General features: G+C 48.8%; 1 protein-coding gene across 1 annotated transcript in view; it reads left to right on the top strand.

Annotated features, from left to right (window-relative positions):
* Nucleotides 1-17,476, top strand: part of LOC121444936 (short transient receptor potential channel 7) — a 120,867-nt gene that overhangs the window by 88,034 nt on the left and 15,357 nt on the right. Inside the window, exon 7 of the mRNA XM_041646881.1 lies at nt 5,203-5,467. Within this exon, the coding sequence (XP_041502815.1) occupies nt 5,203-5,467 (265 nt within the window). The remainder of the gene's footprint in view (nt 1-5,202; nt 5,468-17,476) is intronic.

Below are 17,476 nucleotides of genomic sequence, written 5' to 3'. Positions count from 1 at the left end.
ACTCAAAGGTCCTGTACATTATTGCTATTTTCGTATTATTCTTTAGAAATGTATTTCTTTAGAAAGAATATAGGCAACCTCCACAGTCAATTTTTAAAATATTTTGTTAATTCTTTGAGAATTTTCACAATACATTTTGGTCATAGTCACCCCACGCCTATCCTCTAACTCTTCCTGACTTACCCCTACCTCCCCCCAAGCCTGTGCCTTAACTCTTCCTGACTTACCCCTACCTCCCCCCAAGCCTGTGCCTCAACTCTCCCTGACTTACCTCTACTTCTCCCCAAGCCTGTCCCCCAACTCTTCCTGACTTACCTCTACCTCCCCCTAAGCCTGTGCCTCAACTCTTCCTGACTTACCTCTACCTCCCCCTAAGCCTGTCCCCTAACTCATCCCTGATTTACCTCTACCTCCCCCTAAGCCTGTCTCCCAACTCATCCCTGATTTACCTCTACCTCCCCCTAAGCCTGTCCCCTAACTCATCCCTGACTTATCTCTACCTCCCACCAAGTCTGTGTCCTTTGCTTTAAAAAAAAAAATCAGCTCCAGTTTGTGCAGCCTATATACTCCTGTGTGGGTGGGCATCCACAGGAGGAGCATGGTCAATCTACTGGGAGCCACATCTGTAAAGAAGACGGGCACTCCCTCACATGCTAGAATGCTGACTGGCTTGCACTTGTGCTAATCTTATATAGGCAGCTGTAGACATACCTAATGACTTTTTTGTTTTGTTTCATTGAAAATAGTTTTTTCATACAGTATATTCTAATCCTGCTTCTCTTCCCCTCTCTCATCTCCTCCCAGATTCTCCCCACCACCCCAGTGGTTCATCTCCATGTCCTCTCTCTCTCTCTCTCTCTCTCTCTCTCTCTCACTTTAGAAAACAGCCAAATAAAAAATAAACAATCAAACTAGAATAAAACAAACAGGAAAAAAGAAAAAGCAGAAAAAACACATAGCCATGCAGACAGACAGACGCACACACATACACACACACAAATTCATAAAAACATATCAGAAACTATAAACAAAAGACCCATATGATTAAAAAAGAGACCGAAGTGTTATGAGACAAAACATCTTCAAAAATATCACTGAGTATTGAGTTTGTTTTGTGTTGATCATTTATTGCTGGGCATGGCGCCTGCCCTTAAATGTAGTTTGTATAGCCAGTGAGATTCCACTGGGGGAAAAATAAAACCTGATCTTTCCTTTGTCAGTAGGAGATAACGTCTGTGTTGCATGGGGGGTGGCTCCGATCTAGTTCCCCTCTCAGCACTGGGACTCCATCTGCCTTGGCCCTACACAGGCCCTGTGCATGCTGCCACAGTCTCCATCAAAGGCTTAACAACTAACATCTCCATATAAGAGAATGCACACTATATGTTTCTTTTTGAACCTAGGTTACCCCACTCAGGATAATTTTTTTCTAGCCCCTCCCATTTATTTGCAAATTTCATTATTTATGTTCTTTTAACAGCTGAATAATACTCCCCTGTGTAAATCTATCACGTTTTCATTATCTGTTCATCTGTTGAGGGACAGCTAGGCTGTTTCCAATTTCTGGCTACTATAAATAGAGCAGCAATGATTATGGTTGAGCAAGTGTCTCTGTGACTGGATGGAGCGTCCTTTGGGTATATGCCCAAGAGTGGTATAGCTGGATCTTGAGGGAGATCAATCCTCAGTTTTCTGAGGAACCACCACATTGATTTCCATAGTGGCTGTACAAGTTGGCACTCCCTCCAGCAATGGAGGAGTGTTCCTCTTGCCCCACATCCTTGTCAGCATTGAGCTATCATTCATTTTATTGATCTTGGCTATTCTGACAAGTATGAGATGAAATCTCAAGGTCGCTTTGATTTGCATTTCCCTAATGACTAAGGATGTTGATCATTTCTTTTTCTTTCTTTTTTTTTTTTTTTTGGTTTTTCGAGACAGGGTTTCTCTGTAGCTTTGGTGCCTGTCCCGGAACTAGCTCTTGTAGACCAGGCTGGCCTCGAACTCCCAGAGATCTACCTGCCTCTGCCTCCCGAGTGCTGGGATTAAAGGCGTGCGCCACCACCGCCAGGCTTGTTGATCATTTCTTTAAGTGTTTCTCAGTCATTTATGTTTCATCTTTTGAGAACTCCTTGCATGGTTGGATACCCCTTTTTTTTTTGAGATAAGGTTTCTCTGTCTATGGTCCTGGATATCCTGGAACTCACTCTGTAGATCAGGCTGGCCTCAAGCTCATAGTGATCCGCTTGCCTCTGCCTCCCGAGTGCTGAGATTAAAGGTGTGTGCCACCACCACCAACAGGCTATGTACCCCATTTTAATTGGATCATTTGTTTTCTTAATGCCCAATTGTTTTTAATTCTTTAAACATTTTAGATATTTACTGTAGGTGGACTTTTCTGCCTCATCAGCCACCTCCTAAATAACCACATGGAGATTTATTAATTATGATAGCTTGGCCAATAGCTTGGGCTTGTTTCTAACTAGCTCTTATAACTTAAGTTATCCCATTTTTATTTATCTGTGTGCTGCCCTGAGGCTTGTTAACCTCATATACAGATTGTCCATCCTTTTTCCCTGCTTCCTCCATATCTCCTCGTGACTCTGCCCTTCTTCTTCCCAGCATCCAGTGTACCTGGAAATTCTGCCTAGCTATTGCCTGTTCAGCTTTTTATTAAACTAATCACAGTGACATAGCTTCACAGTGTAAAGGAATATTCCACAACAATTAACCCTCTATCAGATGCATAACTGGCAAAAATCTTTTTCCATTCTGTAGTCTGCTGCTTTGAACTGACCACATGATGTGAATGTGGCTTGTCTTGCAGCCATTGCTTCCTGGCCCCTGCCTCTGGCATTTGTTAATGTAACAAATCCAGATTTTTTTCTTGAATGGCTTATGATTCCTGCTCTATGCTGCTCAGGGAACGATGGACATACTCTTCTTAATGTAACGGTACAGGCTGCAGTATTGTCCCTGTGTGACTTCTGTTCCTTTGTGAATTGTGTCAGGTCAGCTAGCAGCACATTATTGTCCTTGCCTTTTCCTGTTCACCTTGGGCCCTTGGAAATACGCGCCTGTGCCCCAGCTGCGGGCGCCGAGCTCCCTCTTGTGGAGAGACTAGCAGTCGAGCAAAAACGTTCAGCAGCAAAAACGTAGACCCCGGGGATTTTTTAGGTTTTGAACAGACTTCTTTTCTGGTGGAAGCAGCTCCGAGATGAAAGTCTCTTTGTTTGAATCACACACTGCAGCTTGTTTTATGCCCACGCATCCCTGTAGCCGACAAACCCATCCAGGCCGAATGGTCCACACCGGAAGTCCCGCCCCAGCCGCCGGGAACAGACAGAATCTAGCTAAGAGGAGATGCTGTAGCTGAGGTTGAAGATGATGCATTGTAGTTGACATTTTTTTTTAAAGAAAAAAAAAGAATTCATTTCGGTGTCCGTTTGACTGAAGAATCCACTTCCTATTTCATAACACTCAAATGTGTTATTTATCCATAGAGGGCAGCAACTGTTTTAGAAAACACATACTTGGTTCTCTTGATCTGGCTTTCGTGGGCTTCTGAGTTCTGACCTTGGTGTGCATGTAGTCTGTGTTAATGTATTCCAAGTGTAATTTTGAAAGTGCTACATGAAACTCGGTGGCACAGCTTCGCTTACTGAAGGTTTCTAGTCTAATTATTTAGCAGTCTAGCTCTGAAAATAAAGAATAAAATTCTTCCCCCTCCAGCTCCCTTGGGGTGCCAAAAATTGCCGTGTAATATGCTTTCTATTTGCACTTACTGGCTCTGAGAAGGACCCCATACCCCCAAATCCAATCTTAAAAATGGCAATAGTAATATCTGCGCTACAGGGCTGTTGTGAAAATCACAGCTAATTTAGTGTGAGGGCTAATTTAAGTTTCTCAATGTTTCTCATTTAAGCTTCATTCAGCAATTCTCAACAGGGATGCTGTTGGCTTTGTCAGCGGGGCAGTTTTCACCGTGTGATGCAGTCTAGAATGTTCTGAGATGTTCGGCATCTAAGGGGTACTCCTACCCAGTCACTGTGACAAGCAGGCACCTTCCCAGGGGTCGGTGCTGCCCTCACCTGAGACTCACTGTCCATCCTGATCCTGACTCCTCGTAGGTAGCAGGTCTGCAAGGGATGCTGGTCCTTAGACTTAGGTCAGCAGTAGCACAATAGGGGCCCAATGCAGGTTCACTCTGCTAGAGGATGCCTGTAAGGCAGCTCGGGCCCCAGGACTCTCCAGCACAGTTGTGGCAAATCCATGTGGATGGTCACCACCTCTAAGACCCTAGCTGAGTTAGGAAAAAAAAACCTGCCAGCACCCACCTCCTCAGGGAGGGGGAGGAGAACAAGATTATGATCTCAGGAAAACCCTTCAGATTCCTGGTCCCCAGAGGAGCTTGTTTGCTTTGACTCACGGTTAGAAGTTTCTTCAGTCACCTCACAGGCATTTCTCAGTGCCTGCTCTGTACCAGATTGTTCTGAGCATGCGTGACTTAAAGGCCACAGTCCATGAAGGCTCATGAGATTGTCTGTCATGGCCACATGGGGACAGCGCGGCTCAAAAGAGTCAGTTGGACTGATTCTAGGCCCAGTGCTTGTCCCCACTGCTTTGTCAGGCTTCCCCAGTGAGCAGCTCAACTCCTGTGTGTGGAGAAGGGGACTTACTGGTGAACACTGTGGCAGCTGTTTTATGGATACACACAGGACAGACTCCATGGCAACCTACAGGGGCAGAGGAATCCCACCCAGCCTGCAGGACTCACAGCACCTGGAAAGAGATGATTCTAACAGAATCTTGAAGGATGGTTGGGAATGAATCAGACCTGAAGTAAAGGACACATGTTCCAGGCATGTGAGCATCTTCTGTGTACTGCACTACCTCAGAGCAGAGATGACCAGAGAATGGCGCATGCTTCCGCGTGGAGCCTAATGGGTCTGGAGAGATGATGACTCAGCAGTTAAGAGCACTTGCTTCAGAAAGACCTGAGTTCGGCTTCCAGCACCAAAATCAGGTTGTTCACGACCACATGTACCCCCAGCGGGAGGGTCCTGAAGCTCTCGAGTCTTCTCGGGTACCTGCACACAGAGACATAAGACAATAAAAACAAATTTTTAGAGCTACCTAACTGGGTGCTCTTCTGGAGCTGACCCCATGCCCCCGTGAGTAATACGGATTGTTTTCTTCCAGCCAGGGACAAGTGGTGGCCTTCAGACCCCCAGATCATTTCCGAAGGGCTGTATGCCATAGCCGTCGTTCTCAGCTTCTCTCGGATCGCCTACATCCTGCCAGCCAATGAGAGCTTCGGGCCCTTGCAGATCTCCCTGGGAAGAACTGTGAAAGATATCTTCAAGTTCATGGTCATTTTTATCATGGTATTTGTGGCCTTCATGATCGGAATGTTCAACCTGTACTCCTACTACCGAGGTGCCAAGTACAACCCAGCGTTTACAACGTGAGTACCCAGCACTCTCCATCCCTGAGCCCCACCCCCCCCCCCCGCCAGGTTTCCTGGGGATCCTTGGGAAGTTCTTGCTAGCAGCTTCTTGAAGAATCCAGGTTTCCTTGAGGATGATGTGAGTTTCATTCTAAATGGTTTAGGTTTTAGGTCCTGACTTTGCCACTATGTAGCTCTGGGGCCTGGAACTCCTGATGTAGATGAGGCTGGCCTTGAACTCACAGAGCTCTGCCTGTCTCTGCCTCCTACTGCTGGTATTAAAGACATGCATCATCCCCAGCCATTTCTTCATTTTTAAAATGGGAATGTATCAGTTGCTTTTTTGTTGCTATGATGAACACCACGACCAAAGTGACTTAAGGAAGAAACAGGGATGACTTAGGTTTACCATTTCAAGTGCAGGTTCCACAGTGGCAGGAGAGGCACGCGGCAGGCAGATGGATCATGTGTTCAGCCACACACATGAGGTGCAGGAAAAGAGTGGACTGTGAACTCTCAAAGCCTGTCCCCAAGGGTGTACCTCTTCAGCAAGGCTACACCACCTCCCCACACCATGCCACCAACTGGGGATGAGTCTCCGAGGGGCATTTCTCTGCCAGAGCACCACAGGAGGTGATAATAACAGTTCCTGCTTCGTGACAACAGTGTGAGGCTTCAGCGGGATGGGGTAACCTGGAAAACATGCACTACATGGCTGGAGAGCCATGTATTTATCATGTGTGATTATTACAGCAATATACTTAACCTGTATTACTTAGGAACAGCACCCGGACAAAACCCTCACACCTCATGCTATTAGACCCAGAGACTTATAATCCAGGGGAAGTGAGACGAGGAAGAGGGTGAGGAGGGTGAGAGAGAAATGAGAGCTGGGCAAGGTGAGCACAGGCTGCTACCTTGCATGCACCCTGAGCATAGCAGAATTCTCCGGGGAGACAAGATGGAAGCACGCGTCTCTGAATAGCCTACTGGAGAGACAAAGGGAACTTATCCATTGGAGCTCTCCTGCCTGCTGTCCCTCAGGAGTCAGATTCACTGACTCCTACACTTCCAGGGACTTGCTGAGGCCCCGGTCCACAGCTGTCCACACCTGGCTGAGTACAGGGCAAGCTCTGCAGCTCCATGCTTTTCTACAGTCATTGGGGAGGCCCAGGCAGGGAAGATGAGAGGCAGGGGAAATGGCTGCTTCAGCTAGCCAGATGCAGGACAGCACAAAGACTCCACACCCAACTGCACGCCCAAGAAGATAAGAAACAGAGCTCATGCAGCCTGTGTGTAAAAGACCCAAAACTCTTCCCCTCCGTGAGGAACAGTGGGATCTCCTGGAGGCCACCAATAGCACTCAGTAGCCCTGAGCCAAACTCATACTGTGACCGACATTACTGGCTAATGTAATGTAAAGTCATCGGATGTATCTGAGCTTCTGTGTCCACATCTGTGTTGATACAAAAACCACAGCTCTCATTGTAAAGGAAACAAGAGATGGTTTATTCCAGAACCATTTTGAGTAAGCATGGCCCAGGAACACAGATTTAGGTTACCACAAAGTCCATGTTTCTACATGGAAGCAGTTTCATGAAGTTGTATAGTTTACATAACAATTGGGTACATCAGAGAGGCAGGTACAGTGAGATGGGCAAGGTTTCCTACAGGCTCAGGATGCTAAGCTTCTGGCTTGGCAGAGGCTGGTGGACTGCTAAGGTAATCAATATTAAGAGGGTTTTTCTCTATTGTCACAAGATGTTTGTCCTGACACCTTGTGTGGACAAAGAGTGGCTGTTCTAGGTGGGGCTAGAACTAGCCCAAGATAAGGTAACCAGCTTTTGGACCTGCAGCATCCCAGTCTTGCCACAGAACTCAAATTCTATTCATCTGAGAAGTCTTTGCAGACACAGCTTCTTTCCAGGAGTTCTCGTCCACATCTGTAAAAAGGGAACGAGACTTGCCCACCTTACTCAGAAGTGCCTTAGCCCTCCTCAGACAGCTGAGGTGTTTCACGCAGGGTGTCTGGGCGCACTGCCTCCAATCAGTCTTTCTCCAGACCCATAACTTCTAGAACTTGCCATCGTCAAGCTCTGGCCAGAATCTTGTTGCAGCTGGTTCCAAGAGGGCTAAGAACCTCCTGATCCATGTCCCCAGGAAGGCCTGGGTAGCCTGACATTTCAGTTCTCCAGCCTCTGGAAATGACTGTCCTCTGAGCAATCCCCACCTTGTAACAAGGCTCTGCTAGCCCTGCTCCTGGAGAAATCACACGTCAAGGAGAGATACCTGTATCTTAGAAAAAGTGGTTTGAGCTCCATGCTGCTTACCTCAGGACTGTGGGTGGCACTGCCTGCTCAGCTGGGTAACCCTGCATGCTGCTGAGTCCCGGGGGTGAAGTGTCCACAGAGAAGTCCCTGCCAGGCCCAGTGCTGAGGATCAACAGAGGCCTGCATGCATGCAGCACCCAACGGTCAGAAAGACTAGATTTCCATCTGCTCTTAGCTGGGACTCACTGTAGCCTTAGGCAGGCTCCTACATTCCTGGGCCCTGGATTGCTGCAGCTCTGACAGAAGAGGCATGAAGAAGGTCAGCCTCACGGAACTGTTGTTAGGGTCCAGATAGAATCAGGAAATCCAGTGCATAGAGCCTGCAGTGACTGGCAGTGACAGAGACGGATGTGGGGACTGAGCCAGCACTATAGGGCCCTCTCTGGGCAGTGGTCTAGCTGGCAGACTGGCCTCCAGCACAGGATGTAGTCAGTCAGACTGGTTTATATTTCTCCAACACCCACTGAAGAAATGGAATAAGCCTGAACCACCCAAAAACAAATTTGCTCTGAAAGCGCTGGGAGGGAGTACAGAGGATTGGCTGGACTGGAGGATGGCAGGACAGGACGTAAAGGCATCTAACCAGCAGGTGCCACTTTGTCGACAGATGTGGGAAGATGTCAGCCTAGCTCAGGGCCATGCTCAGAGTATTTACCCATCAAATGTCTTGCAAACAAGAATGGGGAATGAACGGGAGAAATAAAGCCAGATTGAAGACCACCTAGTAGGCCACTGGCCAGGCCATCCACAGTTTGGGTATCTGTGTTGACTTTGTCTGTTTGGCTGTTCTGGCGGCCCCTCTCCCCTCCCTGACCACGTCCACAGGAACATGAGAGAGGCCGGACTCAGAGTGGGCGAGTCCAACCACAGTTCTCAGCTAAGTGCAGCGAAGCTAATCAATACAGGGCATTAGGGCAGGTTGCCTGAGCTCGTGTCCATGGGTCATGGAATCAGGATGAAAGGTAGGACGGGGTGGGGAGATAATAAATACACTCCATGTGCCAGGCACCAGAGATACTGGAGACCAAACCAACAATGACCCCAGACCTCTCAGGGTGGGGAAGAGGAGTGAACAGCACAGCAGACACAATGAGGACAGGACAGGAACGCCTTCTCCTCAGCAGTTCCTGGAAGGGCATGTGTAGCTGCGAGTGGGTTTGATTGAATGGGAAAGTCGATAGAGTGATGAAGCAAAACGAGGAAAGAATGGATTTTTGTAAATGTCACCGCTTACCTTTTGACTGCCTGCTGAAGCACGTCGCCCCCAAGAGATCAGTGCTGGCATTAAAAATGTCAGGAGGGAATAAAGGAGGCTGTGTTTGGGGACTCAAGTTTGCCTTAGTGTTGGTGTGCTGGTGCTGAATTAGACACCACTGGAGTGCAAAGCTGGATCTTCCCTCTGCCCCGCCCCCAGCACACACACACACACACCCCACAGGAAGTTCTTTCTGCTAAGACAGGGCTCCTCTCCTCTGTGCTCATGGTCTTCCAAAAGCCACAGTCCTGTGGAAGGGCATTTGGGTTCGAATACACTGCAAGAGTCATCTCACCCTTGCTTTTGGAACTGGCCCCCAATTCCATGCCCTCTGTGTTCAGGGGAGGCTGGGCTCCCAACAGCTGCTCAGGGGGTCGCTTCAGAAGGCAGCTGTTAAGATCCTGCCCAGAGCCTTCTCATGGGAGCTCACCCTGGGGTAAGGGTCAAGGCAGCTCACAGAGCCAGTGAGAATGGAATCTCACTAAGCCCTGTGCTGTCCTAAGGCGAGGGTATGACGTATATTCTGAGAGTACTGGGAAGAAAAGGTAAAGTAGGGTTTCCTGTGGACTGCAGCCCCCAGCCCTCAACCAAACCCTGTTCAGATTCCCAGGGTACTCCAGTTCTGAATCAAGGACCACTCACCCTTCCCCCTGGTTCCCATAACCTCCACCCAGCAGACGTCAGGTGAGGGACTGGAAGAATGTGGGAGGGTTGAATGGGTCCATCTTCAGGTATGAACAAGGACCCAGCATCTTAGCTGAGACCAGCAGTCCTCAGATGACATCAGGATCACCCAGGGGCAGTGGCTAAATTTCAGGTTTCCAGGAGCCTGCCTCTTGGTATCTAATCCGGGCAGAGCAGGCCCGGAACACTGTATGAACTAAGTCTGCCCCTTCCTGGAGAACAGACTGTTCATGGACACAGGGATGGGGGCAGTCATGATCTTCAGGGGTGGTCAGTGGTGAGTCTCACTGCTGCAGGGGAAGGCTCTGCACCTCTGCCTGTGTGGCCGGCCCTGTGCGGCTCGGCGGGCCACAGGACAAAACAAATGAAAACCTGTGAAAGTTCCCCTTGCTGGAAGAGAAATTGACTGAGGGGAGGGAGATAAGGGGGAGCTGGGATCTGAATGAGATCACACACGTATAAAGTATCAATAATTTTTTTAAAGAGCCACTGGGATTTTCATACATGATTAGGTCACAGGGTTTTTGTTTTTGTTTTTAGTGAGAATCTAAGCTGGGGGTGGCTTAAGAGGACCTGCGTTCAGCCGGGCGGTGGTGGCGCACGCCTTTAATCCCAGCACTCGGGATGCAGAGGCAGGCGGATCTCTGTGAGTTCGAGACCAGCCTGGTCTACAAGAGCTAGTGCCAGGACAGGCTCCAAAGCCACAGAGAAACCCTGTCTCAAAAAACCAAAAAAAACAAAAAACAAAAAACAAAAACAAAAAAAACAAACAAAAAAAGAGGACCTGTGTTCCATGCCCAGAACCTGCATAAAAGAGCTGAGTGAGATGATGAACTTACAAACCCAGAGGTAGGGAAGCACAGACAGGAGGATCCCTGCGGCTCCCCGACAGCCATGCTAGCCAAATCTATGAGCCCAGGTTGGTGAGAGACCCTGCTTCCAAAACCAAGGTCAGCAGCTCCTGAGAAATAGCACCCAGGGTATCCTCTGGCCTCCACACCCGTGCCCATGCACACACCTGTGTCTGCACAGACATGCGCACACACAGCCACTCACAGGTGGATCTCATCCAGCATTATCAGCACACCAACACAGCAGGTACCATCTGTGCTCTTCCTTTCTAAGTGGAGCGTCGCTCGACTGCGCATCTGCCTGGTAGCTCAGACCACGCAGGCAGGTCTCCTCAGCACAGGGAGCAGACGGTCCAGATCCAGCAGGAGCGAGGCAGGAGTCAGATCCCAGGAGCATTCCCAAGCTCTCTGCCTTCCACTCCAGAACCAAGGGTTCTCTAGGTCTCGGGGGCTTTACAGAAGCACTTCTGTGGCAGGGCCTCCTAAGAGGGAGGAACAAGCATGTGTGCGCACAGCTGGGGCCTGTTGGACAGACAGCGTGCCTGCAGGCAACTGGTAATCTGTAAACGACCCCTGTTAAAAACTGGGGGTGTCCAGAAGGGAGGACAGGGAATTTGAGACCAGTCGTGTGCTCCTTGAGTCTCAGAGTAGCCAAACCGTGGATGTGGAAGGGGGAGGAATCGGCCTGAGAGCACACCTCCTTCACAAAACTCAGGCTGGAATCATAGGAGTTTGCTGTCCTTGGGGTTGGATAGTTGGTTACATCATGGAAGTCAACAAACTTAGGCCTGCTTTTTGCCAATTTGTTTTATAGTCAACTTTGCTGAAATTCATGAATTCCATAAAGCAAAGATGTTCTTCTTGAAGAGTAAATGGGAATGTTGACATCCTGGCACTCAGAGATAACAAACAGAGTTAGGAAAACGGAGACTAAAGGGCTCTGCTCACACATGAAATTCTACTGGAAGAGACTGCAGAGGAGATAATGTGTCCTTCTTATAGGATGACACATGGATTAATGAAAATGCATCCGGGACACTGGACTATTTAGTCATTGTAGGAACATCACAGAATGTACTGACACAAACAGATAGCAGAGCCTCCTACTTGCCTAGGCTGTATGTCACCACCAACAGATTCGTCATTATGCAGCGTATGACCAGACAAACGCTCAGATAGGAGGGGCTAGAACCATGAGTGACTCAGGACAGACGCAAAGGGCTCTCTCACACAATACATAATGGCTCCCTGTCTCCCCAGTAGGTAGCTTGGCTCCCTCCACTTAACCCTGATCAGAGATGAAGGGTGGGCCCTGTCCACAAAAAAAAAAAAATAATTAATTAATTAAAAAAATAAAATGACCGTAGCCAACCTTTCCTATAGGCTCCGTGGAAAGACCATCACAGCATACTCATCTAATCAAAAACAGGTCCTTTGCTAACATTGCTCTATCTCCCCAGGAATTACTTTTAATGGAATAACTTTAGAAGCACTGGACAAAATTAGAAGCTCTTGTTTTCCACGATAGCTTGAGAAATTTCCACACTCCTTAATGGGAAAATTCCTGTGTCCCACCTTGGCCCAGGAGCAGGAGGTACAGACACACTGCCTCCCAGTGGGTGCATCCTGCAATCCCAAGGGGCACTGGGCAGATGACGGGGACCCTGCAGGCTACCACATGTGTCCACCACACCTGGAGACCACGGCCCACTCGGCCTGAGCCTGAGGCTCGTGGACAGGAATGAGCAATGCCTCAAGTAGTTCATCACAGCCTTTCATTTAACTGCATGGTTGAAAGACCGACGCCAATTTAAATAAGAGACGGCGCTGGACTCCCCAAGGCCAAAGTGAAGACTAAAATGCTCGTGATCAACTGATGCACACTGAACTGTTTTGTGTACCTCACAAACATTGTGTTGATTCACAGCAACTTTATGAACTATAGACTTATTTCCCCATCTTATGGCTAGGAAGAAAGAGATCCAGAGAGCCTGCATTACTAGGCTCACCTGGGCTCAGAACCTTCCCTCCTCTGACGGCAACAGCAAGGCCAGTGAACAGGAAGTCAAAACACATAGCACAGATTCCTCCGTTCTCTCGTAAACACACCTTCAGTTCCTGCTCAGCCAGATAGATGTCACCCACCCCAAGATAGACTGCTTTCTTCTGGGTTTTCTAATCCCAACTCCTTATTAAGGCCCAAGATAGAACCACGAGGTGATTCAGAGGCAGAGGCGGGAACTCTGGGGCAGAGCGCTCAGCAGGAACACTTTTCCTTGGACATTTGACTATCACCCTCACCCTCCTCAAGCCTTGGGATCTTTTCGGGTCCCTGAGATCCGGGTGTTAGGGGAACGGCCCCCTACAAGCGTTTTCTCCACGCCAGGCGTCTTCCTCCATCACCTGCGGGGATGGCAAGTGGGTGTTACTCCCTGGCAGAACTTAATAAGGCACAGCTATTGTCTTTATGTGAAGAACAGCCCTCTGATCTGATCCTCTTGCTTAATGTTAGCCTGCGAGCTGCACATTTGGGTAGGTAACTGAACAGAACTGAGCTGTTGTGGGGAGGGTCTGTGGCATTCTGAAGCAGCAGCAATTTTCATAACAATCGCCCTAAACTGTCGCCTTGTTGATCAGTTTGTTCTCTGAGGCGCGTGCACGCTGCCTCTTCAGGAAGCCTGTTATTAAAGCCTCATTATCCAGGCGAGACAGACCTGGTGGAGAACTGATTACCTTGTCCCCGCTTTCTGTGTGACAGATCAGCCCCAACCTTCCCACGCACACTCCCGCCCAGGGAGACAAGGGTGAATCATGGTCTATTCAGTGCCTCTCACAGGCTCTTGCTGCTTCCACTTGCTAAGAGTGCTTCTCATGCTATGGTGGCCTATTGACGAAATTCCGTCCCTTCCACTGCCAGCCAAGGCAGCTTGGGCTGGAGGAGCCAGAGGGATAATTTGCGTGAAGTCAAGCTTCTGTAGTGACCTGGCCCATCGGAAGGGAAACAGGGCCTGTTCAGGAAAATCAGTAATCCCTCAACCAGTTGCGTCATTCAGTGGGCAGAGGCTTCTGAGCTGATGGGGCTGTGTGTGCTGCCAGCCCTCATAGAAGCATGCAGCAGCATTTGGCTTACAGCTTGACGGCGTTCTCGCTAGCACCGTCTAGATTTCTTTCAGAGTTCAACAAACCAGAAAATGAATCAAAAGAATAGCAGCCATTCGGGTGCTCTTACTATGCATGTTATGGGAGTTGTTCTTTTAATCTTCCTAGCAACTGAGCAGCAATACAGTGCCGTTCTGTCCATTTCATAGTTGAGTAAACTGAGCCCCTAACAGGCTTTGTAACATATTTAAACATGCACACATCGAGAATGAGTATTGGGGAGGTTCGGACCCAGACATGCACCCCCCACCCCCCACCCCCACCTATCGCTGTGAAGATTTCTGTGACACGGTTGAGGAACTCTGGCAAACTTCACAACCACTGGGGGAGAGGAGGCTGGGGAGCCAGCAGCTGCCATCCTTGACAACAAGGAACCCCAGATGTGGCCAATGGGGGCTTTTGTACGAGGCTTTGCGGTAAAGATCAATTAAGTCAGTCCCAAGGGTTTCTTTCTGAAAGGCAGCTCCGGATGTTGATGGTGATGAGAATAGACTTTTGGCCTCCTCTCCTGGGTCTTGTGGGCCCTGCAAACTCTAGGCAATGATCCAAGCACAAGGGCCCAAACCTTCAATGCCAGTGCTCAGGGGGCTGAGGAAGAAGGATAGCCGCGAGTTCAAGGCCAGGCTAGGAGACCTTACCTCTATTAATCAGATAAGCAGACAAATGGTGGGTGGTGATTTAGGTGCTGTCCTTCCACAGGACCTTAGGGCTAGCTCAAGGGCCCAAGGGCCACGCCCCTGGGATCAGTGCTGTTTTACTGGTTTGGTTCTAAGACACTTTCTTTCTAAGAACATATTATGTAGGCTTCCAAGGTGTCAGGGTAACAAAAAACTTTCCCTGTGGAGGGCAGTGAGACTGAGTTTCTTTCAATTATTTTATTCCTGCCACACCCTGGACTAGAAGATACTAACCTGGCATCTCGCACTGAATGTACATCTCCCCAGCACACACATCCCTTTCTTTCTTAGCATGTCTGTTGTTTCCATACTGATTCCTAGAAGTGCTTATGTGTGTGCAGAGCTGGGAGGTGGGGCCAGTAGGATCAGGTTCAAGGCTGCCAGCTTCCGCAACACACTGGGTTCAAAGCCAGCCTAGGCTCTAAGAGACTGTCCCCAGGACATCATTTATTGTTGGCTGTATGGTTTGAATTTAGATACCCCCACCCACAGGCCCATGTGTTATGGGACCTTTAGGAGATGGAGACTGGTTGGAGGAGCTGGGTTGCTAGAGGCAGGCTTTATCTGTTATAGTCTGGCCCAGGCTTTATCTGAGCCCCTACCTGCTTCCTGACCACTGAGACTGACCACCTCATTCTCCTGCCACCCAGTGTTCCTCGATGATATCATCTCAAACCATGAGTCCTACCTTAAGGGGCTTCTCTTCAGGCCTTTGGTCAGACCAGCAGGGAAAGTTCTGGTTGCATCTACTGACATTGCAGACTCAAGCCCTTCTCCCACTCATCTCTGACTCACTGGGTGTTTTGACATTCGGGAGCTAATGTCTTTGTAATTGGATCTCTCGATGTTTGTATTCATAGTTTCTGAAACTCACCCCAAGCAAAAATCATCTAGTAAATTCTCAACAACATCATGTGCTAGTTTCAGTCATAGGAATTTTTTCAAATTTTAACTTTTCCATTCCACTCAGAACTTGTCTATTCAGACTGTGTGAGTCTAGGTAAAATATGATGCCTCTCACAGCTTAGTCTAGACAATCCGCAATAAATCAGCCAGTGAGGCCTGCCCCTTCAGTAATAATGGCAAACACTGGTCTGTTCACAGTGAGAACACTGAATGCCCCTATGGAGCAGACTAGGTCCAGATACAAAGCCCAGGAGCTGACCGGGGCTCTAACGTCCCAGATGGTCAGTGCCCACCTTTTCTGTTGCTTCAGCTCATCCTGCCTCACACAAAGAGAAGATGGAACCACAGACTTTTTTCTGTTAGACTAAGACTCTTCTCAGCCAGTAAGGAGTAAGGACTACTCCTCTGGAGAGGAGACTTTCATTCTGGACTCCCTGCGGTCTGGGCCTCTTGTAATTACCCTCTAGAGATGAAGCTAAGTGGAAGTTCAGAGGTCAACCTTCTCACTGTAGAGGGGATGTCAAACACATACTGTAGAGAGGATGTATGTCAAACACACTGGGTTGGAGTCAGGGTGAGCACTGAGCTGTCACTTTAGAGACCTCACTGTGAACACACTCATCAACAGACCACTGTGAACACACTCACCAACAGACCACACTGTGCACACGCTCACCAACAGACCACACTGTGAACATGCTCACCAACAGACCACACTGTGAACATGCTCACCAACAGACCACACTGTGAACATGCTCACCAACAGACCACACTGTGAACATGCTCACCAACAGACCACACTGTGAACATGCTCACCAACAGACCTCACCGTGAACATGCTCACCAACAGACCTCAATGTGAACACGCTCACCAACAGATCACACTGTGAACACGCTCCCCAACAGACCACTCGGTGAACACACTCACCAACAGACCTCACTGTGAACACACTCACCAACAAACCACACAATGAACACACTCACCAGAACATAGTCTTCTAGATGGGCCACTCTGCTTCCTCTGGTTACAGACAGAACGCCCAGATGAAGGAACTGGGACTAGATGAGGGCTCAGAGGTGAACTTCATAGTGATAAACCGTACATGCTGGATCTGAGCTGTCTTCCCTAACTGGAATGTAGATGGCTTGTCCTGCGTGTGTTCCATGTGGCTCACTGGTGTCAGCCGGGGACCTGTTGGCCAATCCAGGGTAAAGAACAGAAAGTGAGGCTGGGTGAAACCTCTCACTGTCACAAGCGTTACCACGGTTTCTGTTGTTCAGGGCGAGTGCACAGTCCTGAGTCAGAACCGATTGCCCAGTGTGTTGGCACTCTCCATCGGGCCCCGTGAGAGGGATCAGCTGTGCAAGGGATGGAGCATTGCTGGTGCCTTCCAGCTTAGGATCTGGGTCTCATCCATTGTGTGGGACTCTCTAGGCCCTTGTTCCTTTCCATAGAGAGAGAAGGGAGTAATTCCTTCATAATGGTACTCAGTGAATCCTCACACACAGTGACGCCATGTCTTCACACAGAATGGACTTGACATCTTGTGTAAGGAAACCATGTTCCCCGATGACAGGAGCGTTGGGACCCAGAGCTCTCAGAGATGGCTCTGTATCCAGTCTTCACTTCAGAGCCTGCTGCTGAGCCAGTCATCGTGCTGCAAGCCTTTAACCCCAGCCCTCTGGAGGCAGAAGCACAGGCAAGCAGATCTGGTTCAGTTCAAGGCCAGTGAGTTCCAGGCCTGCCAGGACTACATAGTGAGACCCTGTCTCCAAACGAAACAAGAAACTGCTACTGAGTTCCTGATTAAACATTGCGAACTCACAGCTTGGGAGGGAATCAAAGACAAGCAACAGCAAGACAAACACATCGGATACCAGCTTCTCCGGCTCTGGGATGCAAAGGGAATTAGCCACACTGCTGGCTGTGCACCCTAAACCCCACCCCAAACACATAGACACCCCCATAGTCTCACATACAAGGGAGCTGTAAATTCATGCAAGGCAAGAGTGGATTTTTTTAGCCTAATTTGGGAAACTAGCATTTTTGTACATTTTCTCAAATAAATTTCAATGCCTGAGAAACACTGGTGGAGGGTGGGGTGAGCTGAGTTAATCCTGGTCATTTGTGGGTGAGTGTTGAAAATCTAAAATGTTAAAAGAGG

The sequence above is a fragment of the Microtus oregoni genome, unplaced genomic scaffold (assembly GCF_018167655.1).
Source record: "Microtus oregoni isolate MIOR12 unplaced genomic scaffold, Mior012 000148F_ref0000004, whole genome shotgun sequence".
NCBI lineage: Eukaryota > Metazoa > Chordata > Mammalia > Rodentia > Cricetidae > Microtus > Microtus oregoni.
The sequence above is the reverse complement of the archived record's forward strand: the minus strand, read 5'-3'. Positions and strand labels throughout refer to the sequence as shown.